Here is a 25,913-nt window from a genome sequence, read left to right as displayed (position 1 = left end):
AAACTGAAAACCTAAAAAAGAAGCAATTTATCAAGGCCAGAGGGAACACACATGAGTTTCTGAGAATTGTAAGAATAAAATAATTCTTAGAGGTACAAAGAATAATGAGATTGATCTCTTTTGAAATAAGAAATGTTTGCTTGTTTGTTTTTTAAATAGGGCTAGAAAACCACTTGCAAAAACAATTAAAATAAATTGATGGAAGAATTAAAAGATCATACTATAAGAAGCATAGTTTCTGCAAAGGAAATTCAACCTCCCCTAATCTAAATATCAATAAAGTAAACAACAAATTGACAACATTTATACTCCTAAAAGAATTAGAGCCAGTCCTCCGTGTTGCTGTAAAATAAACTAAAACATAGTCTTAAGACCTCAGAATCTCTTAATTTTCTACCAGAGATGTTTACCAATAATGAAGACACTATGAAAGCCTCATCACACAAACCTTGTTCTAGGCTCACTACTTTTCCTGGTGGAAAAGTAATAGAGAAAAGCAGTACCCTTTGCCAGCTGACTATCACCGAATCTTTGTTGCTCAGAAAGTTATAGCCTGAAGCTGCTTAACTCAGACTGCTTAGTATCAAAACATTCCATTTCCGGCATGATGTTGGAGAATGATCTTTGAGCCTAACTTCAAAATATCTGAATGTCATAGATCAGCTTGATCTATGACAATTTTGGGTTGAAGTTTAGACAGACAGAGGTCAATGACCTCTTCATGACACACAGGGAACAAGTGTCCAGAAAATTGCTGCTGTATCTGTCACCTACATTCGCTCCTTGAGACATTGTTAGGCTGTTTGCAGATATTGGCAAAAACTAATAGAACTGTTCTCTGTAAGTCTAATACACCCAATTTTGAAAGTGCATTTAATTTTTCAGTGTCTGATAGCAACTATAATTACTCCTCTTCCTGGAGAGGTCTCATGTTTGGAATCCCATGAAATGCCATTCTGTTATCTTCAAGGCACACACACAATTTTTAGGAGCTTATTAGAAAGGGAAGAGAGAGATATTTGCTGTTGGCACTGGCTATTTATATTTGAAAGACATATGATGATGTGTCTTTCGCTTGTCTTTGCTTAATATAGGTTGATGCTTCAACTAATATTGAGTAGAGTTGAGAGTCATATGTATGATTTATTCTGAATAGGGAGCTTCTGCTTGTTTCTCTGAGACCACATTCGGGAGTTGTGGAAGGAGAGAGCTGGTGAACATGTTTCAGCTTGTGGCTATAATATAAAACAGCTAGAAAAATGACACTTGCAGTAAGCATCAATTCAGTTAATGAACAGAGTACATGCTTATCAGATATTCTGTGATCATCATGAAAGCCCTTTGGTCTCTGGATGAGTTTAAGGTGTTGACTATGACCTCATGAAAGTAATAAATAACCTATGCCTGGCCTGCTGGAGAACTACCTTTCCTCTGTGAATAGTTGCTACAAGTGCAGCAGGAACATCTACCAGATTAGACTGAGTTCCGTACATGGGGCCATCACAGCATCTGATGACCAGCATGCAGAGTCAACAAGGTACCAAGGATCTGTAATACCATATTACTATATTAATGAAAAGTCAGCTCACATTTGAAATTGTGGCTTATTTCTTTTCAAACAGAATGCTTGTAAGGTCACTGTCACATATTTCTTCTCTAAATTCATGTGTTTACTATTCAAATACCATTCTTTTTCATTGCTAAAATTCTGAAAATATTGTATCAAAATTACTTATGCAACAACCATTTTTTCCACTGAGCTATGCAAGAGAACACCCAACTGTCTATGCATTCACTTTGAGACTAAGTACATTAAATGCTATTGCTATAGCAAGATCTGACAGACATTCCATATGAAACAATAAATAATGTGATGTTGAAAATATGAGAGAAATGAAAGATAAATTTACTTTTTAAGAGGAGCCACTACTTAACACTTTTAAATATTTCTTTTGTACTTGAAAGACAATAAGAAAGCCTTTGATTTGCTGTGTACCATTTACAGAGGTTTGACTATATATCACACAAATGCTTTCAGTTTTTATCCAAATGTGCTGTTAAATTACCCATGTAATTATCCCAAGAGAAATCATTATACTTTTTTATTGTTAATTTCATTAACACTTTAGTGGGAAGAGTTTGGTTGTATTTAAATTCAACTGTCACAGTCTTTATTAGTACAATTAAAGGGATCATTTCTGTATTATTCTAGAGGGTGGGTTTTTTGAGGGGGTGTTTAATTACTGAGTTAAAGGAACAACAGAAAGTTAATGGGCAAAAATACAGGCAACAATCTATGGTCAAACTTGAAACAAAATACAATTCTCCCTGATCCCAGTAGTAAAATCTGTTTCAAAATACACTGCCATTAAAATGAAATTACAACAGTTCTTTCTAAAATGGGTGACATGACATGACAGCTGCATATACTTTATCAAGCCCTCCAATAACAAGCAGCAGCACTACATTAAGTAATCGGATAAAATCTGTTGCAGATATATCTTAAAGACAGGTATATTCAAATATCTGCTTATAGAGCCTTGTAAAAGCAAAGCAGATATCACTTTTGATATACCACTATTATAATACCTTATTACTTCATCAATAAATGCAGCACCATTGCTTCCTTGCCTTTTGCGTGCATTACAGTGTTGCTGAGCAAGCAGGCATTATACTTCTATACAGTTCCATTGCTTTAAATTGAATAAGACCAAAATATCTTTGTAACTGGCAATCCAGGCATAAAAAGTGGAGAATATGGTTTGCAAAATAAAATTAGTTTCTAGATATGAAGTTCAAAACTAAGACAGATGTGCTAGAGGGAAACAGAAGATCAGACTACTTCTGTAAAGAAATTCCTCACTCCAGGTGAAGGTGGGATACTGTTCTCATCTGCTTCCTATTTTAAAGAATAATTTTTATTATCTTGAGCAGCCATATTTGGAAAAAAGATGAGAATTAGGGAGACCAAAGAATTAGCAAATACAAAAATCCGAGCAAATTCATATTCATTGTTCTTTGACAGAGTAAAATTAATTTTTATCTACAGGGAGTATAACAATTTAACGATAATCTGGGGGAAAAAAAAATTAATGGGGAGGTCTAAGACCTCTGACTAGACTCTCCTTCATTCCAGGGGATCCACAGTGTTTAGGGAAGAATGATGTGGAAAAATTGTATGGAGATTTCATTCTTTGGCTTCTTATTATGGGTTTTTCCCATCAGTGCAGGTGAAAAATCCAGTGCAGGTTGATTAAATAATAAAACCTTCTAAATCATTTCACTTTAAACATTTCATGACTTTCTGTGTCTAGATTGCAGCACTACAGCATAACTGAATCTTTGTTCCAGATAATTTTTGTACTAGAGGAAAGGACCAGAAAATCATGAAGAAAACGACCATTCATTTATACGCAGAAAATCCCTGTGTTCATTTTTTCTGTTAAAGCTTTTGCACACATTTTATGTGTACAAAAATTTATAATATTAAAATTGTTTACACTTATCATTGCAATCAAAACAGTGTGACCATTTAAATGAACTTGTTACTGTATTAAAATGAGCAAAAGACTAAAACAGTATCAGGTTTTTCTTTTGTTTCCTAAATGAACAGTATTCCCTGGAAAACAAAAAAAAATTTGTTTAAAAAAAAAAATCAACAATGAAAACATGCCAGGGTTGTGTTTTTCAAATGAAATGGAAAGACAAAAGTTTAAGAATGTTTATAGATGTGTCTAGTTTAACAGTTTCATGTGTTGGATGTGACTTTCACAGTCTGTTGGCAGTTTGCAGGAAAACCATCACACCTGTGACTTGGTTGTTGATTAATGAGTCTTTCAATTCATCGCTACCATCTGAAGAAGGGCCGTGGCCTTTCTAAGCTTCAGTGGTTTATTCGCCTTCAACTGCAGTCCTACCAAGGTATCTTCCATAAAGAAAATCACACCTGGTTAAGGCTAATGAAAACCTCAATATGTCATTTTGTAGACAAGTCAAAAAGCATGTAAAACTAGACAAAAGATGTATTCAAGCAACATGAATGCAATTTTGTCATAACCTGTCAATCTAAAGACTAACATAAAAAAAGCTTTCTTCAATGACATGTTCCAGTGTCAACCATTAGAATGACAATTCTGAATTACCTCTTTGCTACATGATGCAGGATGCATAATGGTTTCCCATTCTTCACAAAGATTAAATTTTGTTGTTATATCCCAGAGAGAAGTTTACAGGGGGAAAAAAACAACCACCAAAGAGTTTTTCTGGGCCAGATTATCAGTCAGCAGCAGAAACCCCCAAATCACTGTGTCTATGCAAATTTTGACTACTCACATCACAGTACCTATTAAGAGCAGGTTGGAAACTGCTGAACTCTGCTGTATCTTCAGAACTATATCATGACTGTAAAACTTTCAAGTCCAGTTTGACTTTGGAGCTGGGGAAGAGGCAATAAGATCTTTGGGACTTGTCATCCTTTCATAAGCAATTAGCTGTTGAATCAGGGTGCGCCAGGCAGGACAGAGGAAGTTCATCCAGGAAAGCCATGTGAGAAAGCCAATAACCTGTGGGAAAGCTGTAGCTCTAAGAGACAGTGATTACAGCTATGAAGGTGTGTTATCTGCACAGCAGCAGCCACCAGTCCTTACTACTTTCTTTTGGTAGCAACAGAAATGTTTCAAGGTCAAGAGAAAGCAAACAGTTTTTCCCCATCTCCTTTGGAGGAAAACTACTGGGCCTACCACTTCCTAAGAAGACTGCAAGGTAATGCAAATTAGCTAAGCAATTAAGTGTAACTAAAGCTGTGCCACCTCCCCTTTGTTGCCACCTAGGACATCAACAGTTCCCACAGATCAGCTACTATATGGTAGCTTTTGTATCTTAAATTTAGTCAAAAGAGCTAGGTTCTAGTCTTGGCTTTGCTACAGACTAATTTTCCAGTGTAGGAGAAACCTTAAACGTGACTTGCAGGACTAGATTTTCCATCTGTTTAACTTTGATATTAATACTTCCCCCTCTACCTTACAGGCGATTTGCATGTCTGAACCCATTACAGCTCAGAAAGAAATTGAGATCCCTGTATGGAAATTGAATTACTCTGCATTACTAGCACTTTGCTGAAAATCCCTTATCTAAAAGAAGTAGAAGGAAGAAACAACGGGTTGGTGAGCAAAACAGACTTTTAGCTTGTTGGCTTGTGCACTGTAGCCTCTTCCTTTGTAGGTGTAGCAAGAAAGCCTACAGATGAGATGAGTAGCTAAGCCAGTGTGTACAGTTAGGGTAGTCAGTACTCTGCATGCATTAATACACATTTAGAGCTTTTGTACACACTTATGATAACTATATATCTATTAAGAATGAAAACTTGGATCAGAAAGGCTCAGAAAGAGGAAGAACAGAACAGATAAGAAGACGAGCATGATTATCTCCACTTAAGAATCCTTAGTGAGCAACAGGATGTGAGACAGAGTTGAAAGGAAGGCAAATTATTTGCAGATGAAAGGAAGGATCTATTTTTAAGGAAAGTCAGCCGGGTCAGGGGATGCCAATCACCAGGTTAATTAGATAGTGACATAAAATGTCCAAGTGTCACACTTGCAAGTCATGATTTTTGGTTGCACTACACAAAAATATCTAGTTATGAAGAAAAGATATACACTTTTAAAGAAACCAATGAAATGTGAATCCTAACAATAGATGTATATATGCATTATTAACGCTAATACATTGCATTTATTTAGCATTATTTCCATCAAAACATATCAACGGACATAAAAATATGGACAAATGTTACCTAATTCTAAATGTGGAAACCAACATACAGTGAGACATTATTAGAAGAATGGTGTTTACTCACAGGCCTATTCTGTAGCCCATAAGCCGTGCTTAATACACTTCTGAATGCAATACACGTATCGCCAATACTTTTTTTTTTTTCTCTAGAGGTCAGGTTTGAGCAATGGAAATAGCATCAAATTAGAATGAAACCTTATTTCAGCAATTTTATAGTTGTTACTTCAAAGTAAGCTGGTAAGTACATACTTCTACAACCTATGTAGGCAAAGGCCTCATCATAAAGGACTTCCAAGTATTAGAAAGGAGCTCACATTAACTAAGGTTAACTGGGATATAGCAGTCCCTTTCTTTTCAACATCTTTTGTTGGACACTGTTGGATAATATTGTTTTATTCATAGGTTTCACCAACATGTCTGCAGGAGAGAGAGACTGCTAATAACCAGAAAAGTCGAAAGTACATATGGGAAGTCTCACCTTTAGCCTCACTTACTAGTGACATTCATACTACAACTGTACACATAATAGTGGCTGCAGTGGCATTCAAACAGTATGCAATACAGGGTAACATCTTCCTCTTGCTTCCTGATCTACATTCTGCCACCAATGCTTTAAAACTGCCAGGCAGGGAACTAAGCCTACTTCTGACAGATCCTCTAAGGTCAGAGTACAGTTTCATTAGTTATGTCAGAAGAGGATAAGCAGATGGAGCATAATCCTTATGTTGACGGATGTCATATACCTTGTTATTGACCAACTCATTTATAGAAAAGGTCCTTGCTTATCCAGAAAGGTCAAAATCAGATTTTCCTCAAAATTCCAGTGACTTTTGTTTTGGTACATGCAGCACTATGGTCTAAACCTAACTCTGTGATCAACCAAGAGATGTGCAATAATGGATTAATACCTTTCACCTGCTTCTTTTGATACAGGAACAATGGGATACTGTCTTTCATAACCTCCCATGCATTTCAGAAAGCCTGTTCTCACATGCATTATAAGGGCATCCATTATAATCTCACCAAGCAGGTGGTGATTACTGCAGTATTAATGGCAACCCAGTTCCTCACCAACACATCATTAATAGTTGACTTGTAGCCATAACAACAATATGGATTTCCAATATCCAGCAATTTGGATACAAAAGGTCTAGGAGCATCTGCAGTTTAGAAGCACTGACTAACACATCCAAAAGTACACTAGACGTAACACTGGCATCCTCTGCCATGCAGTTATGGTCTTGTCTTGGCATCATGCCAGTAACTGCTCTTCCATCATTTGTTTCTTCTATGAAGAAAATTGTTAGAGAACTTCCTACCTTTTCATACCCTGGGTATTATCACTCATTTCTCAGACTCAGGCTTTTGTAGAGTTGCATAAAAAATCTTTCACAGACCACAAAGCACATGCAGTTTGCTGACATTCTTTTCAATTTCAAAACTAGATAATACATTTTTTCCATGTGTTGATAAACTGGATTTTAAAAGAGCATTTTCTGGATATCTAGATAATCAACAACACAATGAATATAAACATTTTCTATAAATAGTTCACCATATGGCTACCATTCTCAACAGATGGTGTCTGTGTATCCACTAGAATATACAAGAGCTATGCAGATTTTGCCCTTCAATCATTCAAAATTCTAAACAAGAATTTTTGACTTAATTTCAGTTTTATTAAGTTTAATCAATGGCAAAACATATAATTTTATCACCTAACTCTAGTATGGGGACCAAATGCCAAAACTACATTAACAAATTTATTTGCAAAAGGCACATAGACAGCCCTCACCCAATACAGTCAAAAGGATTTCAAAAAAGGGAGACATTAGGTACAAGATCAGCTTCCACAGCATAAAGGGATCTTCTTAATCTTAGGGCAGCACCCTGCTGCCAAGAATAGTCTTTACCTTTCTAAAAAGCAGTTTCACTTGCAAACAGCCCAGTAGTTTGTCAGACAGAATGCAGTCTGAACTATGTTATGAAAAATTCTAGAGTCTGAAGAATGGGAGAGTTTGTGTATATTTTGCAGCAGACATTACTAGAAAGTCTATATATTTTATCCAGTTTTAGTAAAAACCAAACTTATTAATTTTTTATAGTTTCCTTAAAGCCGATATATAAACAATTCCAGGTTTTCTACTCTGCTTTGAGAAGATGCTGGGCAGCTGAGAATATTTATCAAAGGAACATATGACTGGAAGTAAACCACTTGGTCTATCCTGTTTCAACTTAAAACTACTTAAGCTCATATCACTGTGCAAACACTTTCTGGAAAATTCTTCTTGAGCTACACCGGTTTATCTGTTGGAAATCATCTCCTAATTTCCAGTCTAGATGTTTTTCATGGCATTTCTTAACCAATTGAACAAATTGGTTTTAACTTGCATAATTTTTCTAACTTGGTACTGTTTCTCACCTGATGCATTTATGGTAAACCAACATATTCCCCTCTCAGTTATTGTTAGGCTTCCTGTTCCTAAGATATTGTACTGGACTGTCGTTGGCTTTGCCAGTCATGAGTTCTTCTCTGTCTGTTCCTGTAGCTCCCAGAGCGTTCCTGCTTGCACGTGCACCCCCGTATTGTTCCAACCAAATCACTACTTGTTGCCCTGCACTTCCCTAGCGAAGAGGAGGGAATCCCGGCTGCTCCCCGTCAGAACAGCAAATTACTGCAATACTGGAGAATGGCTTCACATGTTACAAAAATGTCTCGGTTGTTTCTCATAATTATAGTGAGTGGAATGTAGTTATTCTCTATAATAATGTATTCAATGCACTTGAAAGTCCTGGAGAACTGCAGAACGAAGGTCACATCTCAAAACCCAGCAAAATATTAATATCTTATAACTATGCACAAGTTGCTGAGATACTTCTCTGAAAATGAATGACCAGAAAGTATTTAACTTATAGATCAGTATAAAGGAGAGTACATAAACAAAAAGGGTAATGCATGGTACTGTGCTTTGGGTTTGTGTCTCAATGTCGACAGCACACCAGCTTTTTGGCTGCTGCTGAGCAGTGCTTGCACAGCGCCAAGGCCTCTTCTTTTTCCTCTGCCCCCGCAGCAAGTGGGCTGGGGGTGTGCAAGAAGCTGGAAGGGGACACAGCCGGGACAGCTGACCCAAAATGACCAAAGGGATATTCCACACCATATAAATGTCATGCTCAGCAATAAACGCTGGGGAAAGGAGGAGGAAGAGGGGGGACATTCAGAGTTATGGCGTTTGCCTTGCCAAGCAATCACTACATGTGGTGAAGCCCTGCTTTCCAGGAAGCGGCTGGACATCTGCCTGCCGACGGGAAGCACTGAATGAATTCCTTCTTCTGCTTTGCTTGTGCGTGCAGCTTGGCTTCACTTATTAAACTGTCTTTATCTGAACGCAAGAGTTTTCTCACCTCTGCTCTTCCAGTTCTCTCTCCCATCCTATTGTAGGGGGGAGTGAGCGACCAGCTATATGGACACCTAGATGCTGACTGGGGTCAACTCACCACACACTAAAGTATTTTCAAATGTGATAATACGCACAGAGACAGTGGCCAGACAGTTAAAAAGAAGAGATCATCGTTGTTACAATAAACTGCAGAAAGACTTTCAACATGCTGATTTAGGCAGACAGTAACATTTTTTCCTTTATGAGCAGGACAGGGATTAAAAGTTGAGATACACGTGAATTAAACAATAACTGAAAGCACATGGTCTTCTTCTCTTAATATATGTATTAGAGGTAAGGAACTGCCATTTGGTACTGAAATATCTAAGGATGTATAAGTGCGTGCCAAGATTCAAAAAAGCAGCATGTATCTGTGTAAGTATGTAGGACATTTTTTAAAACTTGGCTAAATCAAGTACTATAAATTAGCTGAATGTTAATGGGCTTATTATTAAAAGATATTATTTCAATTATAATTGAAAAGTATGTTTTAACCTTTATACTTGCAGCTCAAACTATATGTAAAAAAAAGAATCAAAAGTAAAACTAGAAAGGAAAAGATTCCATCTATATACCCCTTTTCTTCCTGTAAGGAAAACTTCACAGTTTCTAAAGGTATGAACTGTAAATAGGGATGAACATTAACTTTTCTATGTTACTGCTTACTGCTCAACTTTAATAGGCTTTTCCTGATAGCATTCTGTATTTGTTAACTTTGAAATAAAATAATATCATTAACCATCCACATCTTTCATTTGAAAAATTTCCTAAACACTTTTACTTTGAGGAGCATAGGAATGCGTGGATTAGATTCACACGCTCATGTGGAGCCAACAATGAGGAGTACACAACAATTCATTCCCTTTTTAACCAGTCCTAAAAGCCTTTTACTTCCCCCTAACCACCAACTAATTAATTTGCCTACCACTTGCTGGCTTTGGGACAATGATCCCATAACCCCCTCCCACCTAACTCAGTCATTAACTAGGTTAGGGGAGCATTTCCCTTGTAAATGAGTCCCCTAAGCATTTTCACTTTTTTTCCACCACAGAGAGAGCAGAGCATACTTATTTTACTTTGTATGTAACAGACAGTGTTTCTCTTTAAATATAAAAAGAGGAAATAGACCCCAATATCACTGTGAACAGGTAAAAATATTTTTGTCTGCACAGAAGTAACTGACAACAGAAAGCTTCAGCATGTGTTAAAGAAAGGAGTAATTAAAGTATTACAGCACTCCACTTTATAAACTAACAGTTCTGACTCTTTTCAAGTACTGCCCTTAGTTTTGTTTAACTCATCTCAGAAGGCAAATAGTAAAAACAGAATGGGTCCGCCATAAACAGGAGGTCAAATAATCACACACTCATTCGGCTTGAACCTTAACTCCTGAGCACGAGTAAGGCTGAAATTTATGTAGTTTTAGGAAGGAGCATGAAGAATCGCCTAAAGATAAGGCTTGCTTTAGTCATTGCAAAGCTTACTTGAGTAGCCATGAGACCAGCTAGAACTGGCCTAGCCGGTTGGAAAACATGAGCAGACATACTTTAGCTATGCTAAAAATAAAGTCACCTAAAGAAAGCTGTGTTGGAGATGCTGGTCGCTATGGCAGATACTGGACTAGCAATGCTACTTAATGACCACAATGGGTTTAAACGATATGTTGGTCTGTAGAGTGTTTTAAATAATAATTCCATGAGCTAATCATTAATGGTTTGCATAATGTCACTTCTAGATGAGAATTTCCATATCATGTAGAAGGGCAATGAATGGAGACATTTTCAAATTAGGAAGGATGACAACAATTAGGGTACTTATTAAATAAAAAAAAAGATGCAACAATAGATGATATGACAAAGGCGTGAAACAAGTAGAAGGACAGAGAAGGGACATACATAACTTTTTTTTCCAAACTGAGGAGATCAAAAGAAAAACGAAATGTGTTTCAAGATATCAGAGAACATGAAATGTCCACAGAAAATGTTCCCTCTGCAAATTACAGCAGTCCTCTCTGCTCCCTTTGGCTCATATGGATGACATCAACATGAAGGGAAGTTCAAGAACCAGCTTGAGTCTAAGACTTTCTATTAGAATCTCCTTTAAAAGGGCAAACTACTTCATTTTTAATGAAGGAAAAGTGTTAGCAATCAGCAGGAGAACTATCCAAAAGAAAAAATTAGTACTGAATTGTCTCTGCCATTTAACATAAAAATGACACTACTGGTACAGAACAAAAAGTCCATGAAGTCCTATATTCTGTCTAGTAGTGGGTAATGGAGGACATCAAGAGGAGAACTGAGTGGCCCATTTTTTGTCAGCATCATTTTTTGTGCAATTGCATTAAAATATTGGAAAATAACAATTTGGGTGGGGAAAAAATTCATCATAGCAAAATTAAGAAAGACGACTAGAAATAGACTGTACAAATATTTTATACAGGAAATGAAGGAAGAATTAAATGTTTAAGACTATTTCCTAGCGATATATTGAGAAAATGGCATAAAACCCACAAAAACATTTTTGACATGCAAATTCACACACTTGAAATTGTCACTCTAGTTTCTAAATAGAGAAACAGTTCAGTTTAAAAGTTGAATGATATGACCATATTAATCATCAGGAATATTCAGAATTAAGAAGGGAATGTTAAACTTAGTTTGCAACATGTAAGTTTTCCAGTTTTCACAAGGATGTAAGTGGCAAATATTTTAGAAAAATACCCATTTTTTCTACCTACAATTTTCTGAATTTAACAAATTGCTATTTCTGAATTTAAAAGGTATCAGTTCTGCATTAAATATATCTGCTTATCAATTAAGCCATTAAATTTTACAAGTAAAAATTGTTCAAATATTAAAATAAGTGCCATTAGTTAAAAACTACTAAGGAAACACTTTCTATTTCTAGCTACACTTGTCATGCCCCCGACTGAATTTAAGATTCATTGCAACTTGAGTAAACATCCCTAAGTTCTGTGCTACACAGCTGAAATCTCCCTGAGCAGTATAGATTTGCAAAAGTTACTAATTTCTTTTTAAAGCACTATTTAAGGGCAATATCAACATATATGCAGGTCTCAGACAGAGAGAACATATTAGGTTCCTCAAAATAGGAACTGAAAACCGTCTTTGTACAGATCAAATACTCTAGACAATAAGTATCTCCATTTTAAAATTGCGTATTTAAAAATAAATGTATAATTTATTTTATAAATTTCACCAGTAAAATCTTTGTTTATTGACTATTATAAAGTAAAAAAGACAACAGGGAAGTGCAATTATTTGCCAAAATCCCATTACCTGTGTGCCAGCAGCACCCTGAAGGTCATCTGATTCAGTCCCAAATAACTTGGCAGCAAGTTTGACCAATCCCAGTTCCATTCAGTAATGGCTGACTGTTGATACATGGCAAGAAGCTATTGTTAGTTATTAATCAGTGTTAACATGATCAGTAAATTAAAGCTCCAGCTGTGATATACTAACCAAGAAGGAGGGGGTCTAGAAAAAGGACTTAGACAGATGATATCAATCATGTCCACAGAAGAAGGTTTTTATTCCAATAAGACAGCAATTAATTTATAAATCCATTTGGGGATGTAGCTATTATTTATAAAAAGATAAATCAATTTTTTGAACCGTTATTCTTCCAACTGTTAATGGCATTCTGCCCAATCACTTTATCTGAGAGCTTGACTCTTTGTTTGAAAAGCAAAATAATTGGCAACTTTTTATGTAACAGCAATTTACATTTTCTGCTGCCAGCAAAAAGTTTGTCATGAAAAACTTGGTATAGCTGGAATTCAAGTTATAACCTGTATCATAATTAGAGTGATGGTTTACTTTTCCACTGTTTTGTAAGGCACTCCAGTCACCAGATGGTTATTATAAACAGCAGTAAGTTTAGACAATATGAACAAATATAACTCCATATTGCTTATTTAATAAATAAAAGCAATCTACAATAACGGTGGGCAGACAAAAGACACAACATTCTTATGTTTACAAAACAGTAACTCCTGTTGCAAAATATTAATTTTCATTGTCAGTAATGGTCAAGTAGTGACTACAATTCAACATTCTTGGGAGGAAATAATTCAAAAATTATTGTTATAACACCAAAATAGCACTGAGTAGTTAAAAAAAAAAAAGATGAAGCAAGTTAAAACAATGGAAATAAACCTAATAGAAGAGTAAAGTATATCTTGCAGTGCATCTTTTTCTTCTTACAGACAGCACTTGGTTCTCTGGGAGAGCAGAATCATTGCAATCCCTCCCCTTCCTTCCATCTTTATTTTATTTCTTTCCTTCTTTTAATTTAAGTTTCTTCCTAACCCTCATCTTTGGCATGCACTTAAAAGTAATGTAGAAAAATAAAGGTGAAGTGAGAAAGGGAGACAAGGGTAGCTAAAGAAAGAATAATATAGTGTGAAAGTGGAAAGTGAATGAAGAAGTAACAGTGAACATCTGATAAACAAGAAATAAGGGAAAAAGAGTCAACTGAGAGAACAGTGGGAATAGAAGAACACAGGGGAGAAAACAGGCAACTGTTCTATACTCTACACTGAATTAAAAATAGATAAATAAATATGGAGGAAGTACTTGTAAAATCAAAAGGGATAAAAAGGGGAAGCTAAATAGACAGTAGCAAGTCATAAAAACAAAAAGGAAAATTTATAAGTATACCAGATAAAAATTCAGTCCACCAGGCTGATCAGGTCTGTGAAAAAATAAAGGATCAGTTTGAAAAAAGTCACTCCAGGAAAGGAAAATAATTTCTTTGTAGCATTCTTTGTTGATACTGTTGAGGAGTTGCATAGCCTAGACTTAATCTGATTAGACAATGGAGGAGCAGCAGCACTGGCAGAGACTGAGGTGTCAGGACAAATTGATAAAATCAAGAGCAACAAGTTACTATGACCAGATGGTGATTATTCAAGATTTTTACAGGAATGTAAGAATGAAGTGGCTGAATTGATAACAGAATGACACACTTCCTAGAATCAGCTGCTGAACTAGAGGGTTGGAAGGTAAGAAATTCACATATCATTAATAAAAATGCTAGAGCTGATCTCAAAATAGCGGTTCAGTGGCCTTTGTTTCAGGCGTAGTAAAATTAATTGAAATTATGTTTAAGTATCTTGCTAAATTTGACACAATAGGGACAAATTAGCAAAACTTCAGATGACAGAAGTCAACTACCCTAATGCACTGCGATTTTTACATATACCAACAAACAATACATGGTATGTTTACCACAAATTATCTTTCAGAAAGCTTTTGATATAATTTATTTTAAGAAATCCTCTACTAAGGAAGCTAAGAGCATGTCTACACTACTACACTACATGCTCTACATTCTTATATATAATTATATACTATAATATGTTATATAGCGTAGTGTAACACAAACATTCTCTGTTTAGAGCTGAACCAGCTCTGTGGACTCACAAGCAGTATTGCCATGCCTATTCCAATTGGCCCTTCTGAGAGAAAAGTTCTAAAAAGCAATACATAATTAACTCACTGACAAAATATGTTGTGCAACCAGTAGCTTGTTGGGACTTAGAATTCATAAAAGGATAAAATGTTAATTGATGTATTAAAAACACATCTCATTACAACAGATTTAAAGAAAATCAAGAAATTAATTATGGATTATTAACTCCTAAGCTTCATGGCAGTTGCCAACCAGTAAGAAATGAATTTAAGAAATATACCCTTTGAGAAGAATAATTATTCCTTGCCAGTGCTCTGACTTCTTCTACAGGCATTGGTAGTAGTCTTCATAGGAACCAGACAGTGAGATATATTGACCGCTATTTTATAAATAGACAGTCCCATACCACCAAATAAATGTGCAATTTTATGGTAAAGGGAACTAAATTATTTAATAATATTATTAAGCTCAGGAAATAAGTCTGTCATTGTCAACAACAGAGTTGGCACATGGTACTTTCAGGTCCATGATCTACTCTTTCTTTCTTTTAATTTTAAGATACTTTTCCATATGCAGGCAATAGACTTTATGCCAAAAGTTTACAAAATCCCAAGCAATTTAATATGAACTATCCCTTGTCATCTGTTGATTAATAGAGCACTGCAAACCTGTCGTGTAGCAGAATAATTCTGCCCTGAGTTGTCACTACTTGAAGGTCTTATTCTACCACACACTTAATGAATTGAGAATTGAGGCATGGTAAACTATTTTCTGCATTTCGAATTGGAGTAAGTAATTTTGTAGCCCCTTAAATTCTATCAATTTGAGATATACATAAAGGGATTAGTGGAAGAAAAAAAAATACTTTTAAAGCGTGTTCTTCTGGAGTGAGAAGCCTTGTGAAATTGGTATTAATCTCCTTTTTCAGGATATTAACATTTTTATCGCAACAGGACAATGATTAAGCATTCATTAAACAAGTAAAGAAAAAACCCCAAACCAAAAAAACCAAACTAGATATATTTTACAGCAATACACCTGGTGAAATAGTCCAAAATGCTCAAAACTGGGAAAGGAGATTACACTATTTAAAAAAAGAGTTGTACTGAAAAAGGATGTCTTTCTACCACACGTCTGTAAAGTGAATTTGAGGCAGGGTAATACCATTTCTTTTTAAATATTTGAAATTGAGGGGTAGAATCAAAACTGTAGGTGATGGATTAGGAAGACTTGAGAAACGATGGTGTAAGATTTTTTAAGTGTCCAAGTGCTATCAGAAACCACATATTATTTTGTGTGATGAATTGGTCATGTGGTACTCTGGCAGAGATTTAGGCAACCAGAACTATTTTCTTTAACTGTTACATTATCAGGAATTAATTTCTATAAGTAAATTATAATCCTTTACATATCACTAACATGGCTTAATGAAAAACAGAGAAATGGATGCTTTCATATCTTTGTGTCTTCTCCCCTGCTTATTCTCACTGCTCTGTTAAATCTCTGTATTTCCAAAGCATCCTTTACTTTATTGTTCAACGTTTCTGTGAAAGACTCATCAGGAAGGTTCTAAATGTGCACTTGGAGTTTTGCCATGATTTTTCAAAGGACCACGACTAGCCCTATGTACCATTACACAGATGTAATAAATGTCATTGCTACTAATGGGCTTTCCTTCACTATACTGAACTAACACAGAAAGTCTAAGTAAATGCAAATTGCTCTTACATGCAATAATTCTGATAAAAGAAAAGGACAATAATGGCTTTTTGAACATCATGCCCTCATAAGATTCCTGAGTAATAATATTCCTTTGCACTTCATCAAATTTGAACGCATGTAATTAATTCTGTTTTCATAATTTCAGTCTCTGTCATTATCATAATCACAATAAGATCAAAGAGTAAAAATTATACTATAACCAAGGTTTCAGATTTTCACAAACCTGATTGAACACTTTTGCACAAGACTGTCTGTACACCTCGAAAGGGTTGAAGACGGGCTGCTCTTCTCTGCCCTTCAGTGTCAAAGGCAGGCATTGATTGGAGGTAACATCATCTTCAGAAAAATTCTCACAAGACAGCTGCTCTTTCAAATATTCCTTTTAGAAGAAAAACAATCACAAACCAGTGTATGCCACCTAGCTTTCTAAGTGAAATTTGCCTACATTTGAAGCATAACTTTACAGTGTGCGTGATAGAAGTTCCTTATATTAGAGAATAAGCAATCTCTTACAAAATAGAAAGCTTTTTAAGAGTAAAACCATTTTACAACAAAGAAAGAATAGCCTGCATGAACATCCATCGAACTGAAGCAAATCAGAATAATCTAAGCTATTGTTTTGAAATTGTCATCAAATTATGTGTATCACTTCCCATTTAATACATATATGTTAGGTATATGTGGAAGTGAAAAACAAATGTTTTCTGTGAGCTGTTCTAATGTATGATGGCTATTTTATGATTTATTTTACATGATAAAGTATACAGGAATATGTAAAGGGTTTTTTTTGACAGTATTAAATAGTTACTACATGACTATAAATTAATTGTTTGATGAACATGTTCAAACCACTTGTTTAAACACAGGAAATAAATATTCTCTCACTCTTCAAAGCTATTTTTAATTGTTTAAGCATTCAAAGACTAGAAGTAATTTATGATTTACATGGCAATTTTAGAAACTATACTGTAACAGACGCATGATTATTTTGGCCACAATCTTTTCTGTTTTCACTTCTTAAACTACTATGTAAATAAATCATCATTGCATGCCAATAAAGTGTTTTGATTAAATAGAACTATTTTACGCAGAGCTAGATAATGAAACACTTACAGATCTATTTGCTGGAAGGACTACTGTGATTAAACAGTTTATTGTTATTAAAATGAGGTCCATAATGATAGGATTGCCGTAACATTGAGCAAGTACTCAAGGTGAGTCTTCATTAAGATGGGTGGATGCAAATAATCCTCTTACTTTGCAGTACACTACTGAGATTACAAAAATTTTCAGGCGTAGGTGAGGGAAAATGTAAACTACCTGCCAAGGCACCCTGTGCTCTTCAGAGGGTCTTTCTAAAAGAACAATTTCATCATCAGTTTAAACTGATCCAACTGTGGTCTGGCCTGAAAGGCACAAGTTCCCTCCCAATATACATAGACTGTAGCTGTTTCTCCCTTGTGTTGGCACTAGCATATGTTGTGAAACCAGCCAGAAAAAAGAAGGGTTTCAGCCAGATAAACAAGCCATATGATTTCTCATACTAGTACAAAGGGGGGCCTAGGAGTGGGAAAGCACAAGGGCAAGAGAAAGAGCAGGACTGTCTCTCTCAGCGGGTTGGAGCCAATTGTCAGGACTGCTTAAGACAATCACAAAATCTAATCGTATTTTGGGGGGGATGGGGGGGGAAAGAAGTCAGACCTTCTTTGCTTTAAGACAACAGCCTAATCCAGCTGTGAAAACACACCCTAAGTCTCTTACCTATATTTTCTCAGCCTACTAAAATGTCTGGTTTTTTTTCCCATTCATTCATGACTTCATACCATAACAAACATTTTAAAGCCATGGTGAAGGGGTTTATTTAAAGCTATTTCTATACATTTACCAATTTTTCATAAATGTACTGCCTTCCATGCACACATTTTCACAAAATCTGTAGACAGCTCTAAAGCAACCCAGCCTTTGGGTGTCACAGGGCCAGCAGAAGCAGATTCTGTTGTTTTTTTCAGTAGAGATACTGGAAATCGCTGTCCATGCTTGCTAGGCTTTGAACATTTTGAGTGGTACACAGCTCACCTCCCAGTACAGGCATTTTTCTGTCTTTGCAATACTGTGGGTTTATGTTTTGAGAAAGAGACTAATTCAACAATGGTAAACTCTTTAGTATAGTACATACGGTAGACTCTGAAAGGGTCATGTTTCAAAAACGTGAAAATAAAGAGAAATGAAATCACGTTTGTAAACATGTGAGCTATATCCTCACTATCAATGACTGGGCATGAAACCAGGTAGACAGAATATTACTGAGCCTGACATTTCAGAATAGTTGGTTTCTCTTTGGTACCCATTAGTCAAAACTCTTTTAAAATTATTCTTTTCAATAAATACATGAAGGACTGTAGGCTGTTTTGAGTTCTACAGTATCTATTACAGATCTTTATAACATCATAGCTCTATTTCCAAATACAGCTTCCAAGAACCTATATCCCTTTTTCCCTGCTTTTCTATGAAAAATTCTTGAGAATAACTATTTTCTATCTCATCATTTTGTTCTCTTTCACATGCAATTATTAAGCAGTGTAGCATAAAGATCTCCAAACTAATTTTAAGAACATAATCCCTTGATAGTCCAAGGAGTCTCCAAACAAAAGGATGGACCTTTGAATAGATAATCAAGCCTATTTCTTGGTAGTCAGGCACATTAAACAATCTAAGTTATGAAAAATAATATTGAAGAGTGCATTATCATAATACCTTGCTAAGCACTAAAATGTTTTATAATGGTTTCAAAGGCAATTTGAAGTAACACAGTTAAGTCATTCTGTGAGTCAAGCTGGTCAGGATTTTTCTTCTTTTTTTTAAAAAAAACAAGACAGTTTTTTCCACTGAGAAATGTTCTATATTTAACGAAGCTCGTACTTGCTGCAGAAATTCAAGGAGAGACACCTGGGATGTGGAAAGTCAGTCTAAAGTCCCTCTTCCACCTAATTCTCTCAGCCTCTTACCTCCTATTGGGGCTGCTCCACTTTGTATAAATAACCCAATACTCACAGGAGTTGGATCTTGGATTAGGGTCTCCAGAACCCGACATGGGCATTCTACCTCTTCAGCTAGGTATGATTCTATTTTTGACCCTAGAAGTTACAGAATGGATTTTTACAGCAATTTCTACAAGGCAAAACAACTCCAACAGGGGAAAAGGACAGAGATCCATGCTGGTAGCTAATGGTCTAGTGGTTTGGGGAGTTAGTTTGGATGTGGGAGATGCAGATTCAATTCCCTGGTCTAAACCAGGCAGAATAAAGGTTTGAGCCTGCACATCCTGTCCCCTAGGTGACTGCCCTAACTACTGGATTATATGCTATTTTTGGAGATCTTGCTCATCATCTTTTCCTCACTCTGTTATGCTTAGAGTAATCCTGAATGTGCTCCAGGTGAAAAGGTTTTGTTTGAACGGTATTACAGTAATAATTTTCACTTCACTTCCTGAACCGTTTAATTGTTTGAGATGAAACTTGAAAAGATTCTGTATTGTATTAATATTAGGTTGCCATCTCTACATACGTGCTTACATTGCTTCTAAAGCTTCCAAATGCAGATGCATAGAGGTTGCTTTTAAGCCTATACTTAGGAACTAAACAGTTGAGCTGATTTTCAGAAGCACAGTGCCAGTACCAAGCTGCTCTCTATTGCCTTCATACAGACATAGCTGCCTAATGGTTTTCTTGCTATCAATTTTTTTTTAAAGAAAAATCTTGGCCTGCGCCTGTATTTGCCTTATTTTGCATTTTATTATAAACACTTCTGTACACTTGTAATGATCTTAACAGCACCTGCTTATGCATTCAAGGAATAGTAATTTAGTAATTAAAGCTAACAAACAGAACTTTCTTAATTAAGCTGTGCAGATCTGTGTTATCACACAATTTAAGCAAACCTGTGTTTATTTCAGTGTATAAAATCAGAATGCTTTCGGTAACTTGGTGCAATTTAGTACAGCCTTAGAAATAATGACATAAATCTTTTCGTTGCCCAAATTCCATGTGCAGCAAACAAATCTAAATTTGTTTACTGTCATTTCGAAAGCACTTTAACCAGAGTTATCTACATTACGTAAGGTTTTCATGTGGATGCATTTACTTCCTCAGTACAGCTGTAGAGTTGGTTTGTTTGTTTTTTAAATCAAGAGAATTGATTTACCGCATTTAATTTCACCTCCTGCAACAGTCAATTTTTCAATAGCCTTGATGTTTTTTCTGTTTTTTTTTTTTTTTACTTCGTTCAAACTCCTAAAATGTATCTATGGTCTACAATATGAATCTGAAGGAAGTTTATGAGCCATACTACCGTTTAAGTACATAAATAAAATCTGCGTTGTTTCCCATAAAGTAATCTTTTCTGTACAAATGCAGAAAAGCCTAAACTGAATGGATTCCATTACAATACAATATAGAACTTCATATTGACTTTAAGAAGCATTATCACCTCCTTGACTAACCCTTAGCTGCCAGCAGACGCTGCCTCAGGCCAGTACACACCTAATTGCTCGGTAAAAAGGCCGTTTCCCTACCTCATTGAGCCGGATGATGTGATAAATTTGCCTCAGGTATTCGCTGCCACCTGGTTTGTGGCAGATATCCAGGACCATCATGTTTATTTTCTGCTCAGTGAATCCAAGTGCAATACTTCCTTCCTCTAATGTTGCACCTTCTACTGTGACGGAGGCACTAGAATATAGAAAAGATACAAATATTCTTCAGTTAATTTTACAAAAATCAAAATATTAATAGAAAGTCAGCTAAAATTATGTTAAACAAAACTTATAAATATTTGGCTTTCACAAAACAAATCTTGCTGTATATACATCTCTGGAGCCTTTATACAAGTACATCATAAATGCTAAATAACTTTTTTTATTGTACAAGTTTTAATGATTTTCATCTGAAAGGTGAAAACATAAAACATTCTTTAAGGACATACAAGGAGCAAATATTTTTTTTATTTTCTTTTCCGCTAGAGAAGTATCTTTGCTACTAGAAATGGCATTTGCATTTGATCTTTTGTCTTTCTGCCTGCCGCTGCACATATTAAAGCCTAATTAACATGTCAGAAAGGTAGCCATTACTCTAAGTATAGGTTAGAAGTTTTAAATGGAGGTCTTTTTCTTCCCACTGGTATGGTGGTAACCATTTCAAAGGTACCTATTTGCCACTTGTTGCACTTTTTGCCCTATACTGTTCCTTGTTTTTCTTCTTAGAAGTGTTCGTGTGAAGCTGCTACAAAAAAAAAAAATCGAAGGTTACAGGCCCAAATAACTTGAAAAAATGTGCATTCAAAACTCTCACCATTGTTAGACTGCTCTCTCTGCATACAAACAGAAGTTATCAGCTCCTGCACTTGCTTAGTATTGTACATTGATAAAGTGTTAAGAAAAAAAGTACTAAGACTAATTCTTTTCCTCAAATGTTAGAGCTGCAACACAGATATACGTTGGCACCTTGACACACAAGTGTCAAGAACTTGAAAGACCACCAGAATATACTATCCCTTCTACAGTCATTATTGGATGAATTTAAAATCTACCAAGGAAACAATCTGATTCAAAAAAGCAATATTTTATTTTTTTTAGAATTAAAACAAAAAAAACCCCTAAAATACCTTGGTACCGTCCGCTGTAGGTTGCAGTTTACTGTTGAAAGTGCTCCATGATTACAAAGTTAGTTCTGCTGAAAGTTGCTGTTTGACCTGCAGCCTCACTTAAATGCTACACAGCTGCTGGACATTAAAGCTGATATTGCTTCCACATGCAGCTTCAGAATGTCCTACAGAGCAAATGGTTTCAAAATATAAACTATAATTTTGTTCTTTGCTGAATGGAAGTAAGTGATACTCTGCTATTATGGTGTATTTTACAGAAAAGCTTCAAAGAAATTGATCTTTGAAATTAAAGCACACTTAAGGCTGATCTTTCAATGCCACATATAGATGCAACCTGAATTTCTTGTCAAACTTCTTAGCGACTGACATTGAAAAAGTTGAGGACCTCTGACAAAGGAGTCTATCAGTGTCAGCGCCCAAATTGTATCCTTTCCTGCCTGTCACTGTGCAGGTGAAGCAGATGATTGGATTCAGTCAGTGGTATGATTAATGAGTTCCTCTCTGGATTTGGGACTGCCTATCAATCATGTCATTAGGAAGAATGTGCCCTGAAAGAGGCAGGCCTCAGCCAAGGAATAACTGCATTCATCTTAATCTGTATATGCACCCAGCCAGCCAAGTCAGGGTCACCATGATGAAAAACAATAATCTTCAACTCGACAAATTACTTTGCAAAGACAGACATTTCTTTTCTTCTTGGGACGTGTGTTCTTCAGAATCTAACGTGACTGTTTACAGCTCTGGTGTACTATAAAGTGAAGGTTATTTTAATGAATAGTAATGCTTTCAGGCAGTACACGAGACAGGCAATGCATACAACTGCCACTTTCTGAACCTTTCACTGAACATTTTTTTTTTAATTTTCCTAAAAACTACGTTAAATTTGTATGCCACAGTGGAAGAACTTACATAATATTTAGACTTTTTTATGTAGCTAGTAGTCCTGATAACAATAACGAACACAAAATCAAGCAAGACTTTCGCTTATAAAAATCCAGTACACTTCAAAGATATTTCCACAACTGTGTAGGTGAACCCCCAAAAAATTTTTGGATTTTATGGTTTTTATTTTTTTCAACACGCTGTATCTCTTAGAAGTCTATAAACATTTATAAACATTGACATATATAAAAAATGCATGTGCATATATTTACCCACAAAATCCTTTAATTATGAAAAGGTTATACAGAACATAATTTTACACCAATTTAGATTTTAAAATATAACCATTCCTATTCCAAACAAATAAAGTAAACATCACAAATCTCCTACATCACAAATCTCCTCTTGAAAGATCTGCTTTTAGTTTAGTGATTATGTGACCAGTACTTAGTTTAGTTGATATTTGAATTTCAGCTGTAATATATTAGTTTTACAGTTTGCATTTATAATAATATTTTATCTCTACATTGCATATCTCAGCTATTTATTAGCTAGAATATTTTTTCCCAGAAATTGACTCGTGATATTTGAATATAAAATGGAAAAATAACATTTATGCTAGACTTCTATTGCAGAAATCCCACGGAAGTCAGGGGACTTGATTTCATAACTGCGTCATATAACTACTCACTTGAAGAGCAGATAATGCATTCTTCAGTTTCTTAAGCTTAAAATTAGGAGCCCTAGTCACAAACTAGTCCTCGCTTTGGTTGACACTGCACACATACTGAAAACATTTTCCCACACTACAGTCTGATACCTGATGGATAATATAGCATTTTTGCAGTATGTTAGAAAACAGAGTAGTATATTTATTTAAAATTCTGAGCTTCAGAGGAGTGCATATACTAAAGTTTTAGTTTTTAGAAGTCATCCACAGTATTGTCTTACCCTGCATTTGTATTCTTTAAGAAATACCTATTCTCTCAGTGACATTAGAAATTGTATTATGGAACCATTCTATTTTAAGTATCAATTTACACATTATCATTATGGGTTTTTTATTCTATAACTCTTTCAGCCACTGGCATGTGGCTTCAAACTTTTAATCACTGGATTAGAGCTTGTAAATTAGTACTAAATGGAAATTTAAAGATTACAAAGGTCAATGTCAATGAGCATTCCTGTAACACTATTACTGCTTAGTGCTACTCACCTTAACTGACTACTTGTAGAAACAGGACACTGTCTCTTAAAGCACTGCATGAAAGTCTGTTCACTGATGTCAGTGATTCCAACCTACAATCACTATATCCTTTGTTTACATTGACAATTACTGTCAGGATAGCAACAACTGCAACCTTCAAGAATATTTATTTTAAAAAAAAGCAGTCTTACTGAATTAAATTGTTGACTACTGAAAGTAAGTCATGTAACTCCAATAAATATAATATTGGAAACCTGATGAATAGTATTTTTACAGAATGGTACACGACTTCAACATTAAAACAGATCGGACTAGAAACACATTGACATGTACACAACTTGTTGAGAAATCATTATAAGGATTTAAAACACTTGAACCTTAATGTCAAATTTGCAGGGAACGTTGATATTTCCTCAGAAAGGCACAGCAGGGTACTGTCCTTGTCCTGTTTTGAAATATCCTACTTGCCCTCGGGGTTTGTTATGTTTTAAAGTGAAGTATGCTTAGTTTTTAATCACAGATGAACACTGAAAGCTTTTCATAGTCTCTCTTAATTTAATCACCATAGCAAAATTAATTTATAAATACATTCTGGTGCCTTCTAGTCAGTGTACCTGTTCACATTCTGAAAGATACACCAACTAAATTGCCCACAAATATGAAATCACTAAGCAGTATGAATACACTGTTCTGATGAAACCACCATAGTTTACTGTTTCAAAAATGCAATTAAGTTGCAAAAATGTGCTATAAACCCATCAATATTAAGAACTAATCTACTTCATATAAGATCACTGTTCATCTGTATTTCTTTAAATTGAACAATGGCCATAAACATGCCAATAATCCAGTAAAATAAAGAACAAACGACAGCATTTGAAAAATACTATGTTCTTACCAGTCTGTGCTCAATTTTCTTGCCTTCAGCAACTGGCTTTCAATCCAGTTTGGTCTTTGCCGTTCAATGCTTTGTATAACGTTCTGGGTCACTTGCTTAGGACCACTTTTCTGCTTTCCTGTAATACTTTCTAAGCACACACGAACTAAACTGAGTTTTTCTTTGCTCCATCTGTCAAGTGTTGCACCTGTTAAAAGTTCTGCAGTATTTCCATCCTCAAATATCCGACATATAATTACAATCAAGTTCCAGACAAGCAGACCAGCTTTCTTCAATTGAGCAAAGTTTCTTGACATTTTTCTCTCAGCCAGAAAAAAGAAGTACTTAATTGGGGGAGGCAAACATGCAATCACTGTAGGTAACTTGCTGATTACAATAGTTACTGCCTGAGCTGCGAGCCTTGTGAAGCCTTGAAAAAAGAAAGAAAAGAAGATATGATTAACATTAACATTCTAGTTCTATCACAGCATGCTTCTGAAAGTTGTATGATAATTTCTGACTTTCTTTTGCACTGAAAATAGGTAAAAAGCTTAAGTACTCAGCACTGTAGCTTGGCTTCTATTGTGCTTCCTCCACATAAATCCCATAAAATCTAAACAATAACATGAATCAAAAACAGAGAACCTAGAAAATTTAGAATTCAAACTGTGACTCTCTTAACAATTAGTCCTGCTGTGCACCGTTATTACAGAATAAATGAAAAAGACAACACCCAGTTATTCTGAATGGTAAAAAAGTTGTCTTCAAAATTGTAGTGTAATATTTTTTCAATTTCACAAGTTGAGCATTGCACTAAGTGTCTCAGAATATTACATACATTCACAATCTTTAGTTTTCTATCAATCCGTTTCTATGTTCAAACCTACAAGACTTCAGTTTATCA

At 35.4% G+C, this 25,913-nt stretch overlaps 1 protein-coding gene across 1 annotated transcript in view; it reads right to left on the bottom strand.

Annotated features, from left to right (window-relative positions):
- KIAA0825 (KIAA0825 ortholog) overlaps positions 1–25,913 on the bottom strand; it is a 254,030-nt gene that overhangs the window by 101,530 nt on the left and 126,587 nt on the right. Inside the window, exons 17-20 of the mRNA XM_068423333.1 lie at positions 25,031–25,439; positions 20,956–21,112; positions 16,609–16,764; positions 12,527–12,621 (exon numbers count right to left, since the gene is read on the bottom strand). Of these exons, the coding sequence (XP_068279434.1) occupies positions 12,527–12,621; positions 16,609–16,764; positions 20,956–21,112; positions 25,031–25,439 (817 nt within the window). The remainder of the gene's footprint in view (positions 1–12,526; positions 12,622–16,608; positions 16,765–20,955; positions 21,113–25,030; positions 25,440–25,913) is intronic.

The sequence above is a fragment of the Nyctibius grandis genome, chromosome Z, assembly GCF_013368605.1.
Source record: "Nyctibius grandis isolate bNycGra1 chromosome Z, bNycGra1.pri, whole genome shotgun sequence".
Lineage (NCBI taxonomy): Eukaryota > Metazoa > Chordata > Aves > Nyctibiiformes > Nyctibiidae > Nyctibius > Nyctibius grandis.
The sequence above is the reverse complement of the archived record's forward strand: the minus strand, read 5'-3'. Positions and strand labels throughout refer to the sequence as shown.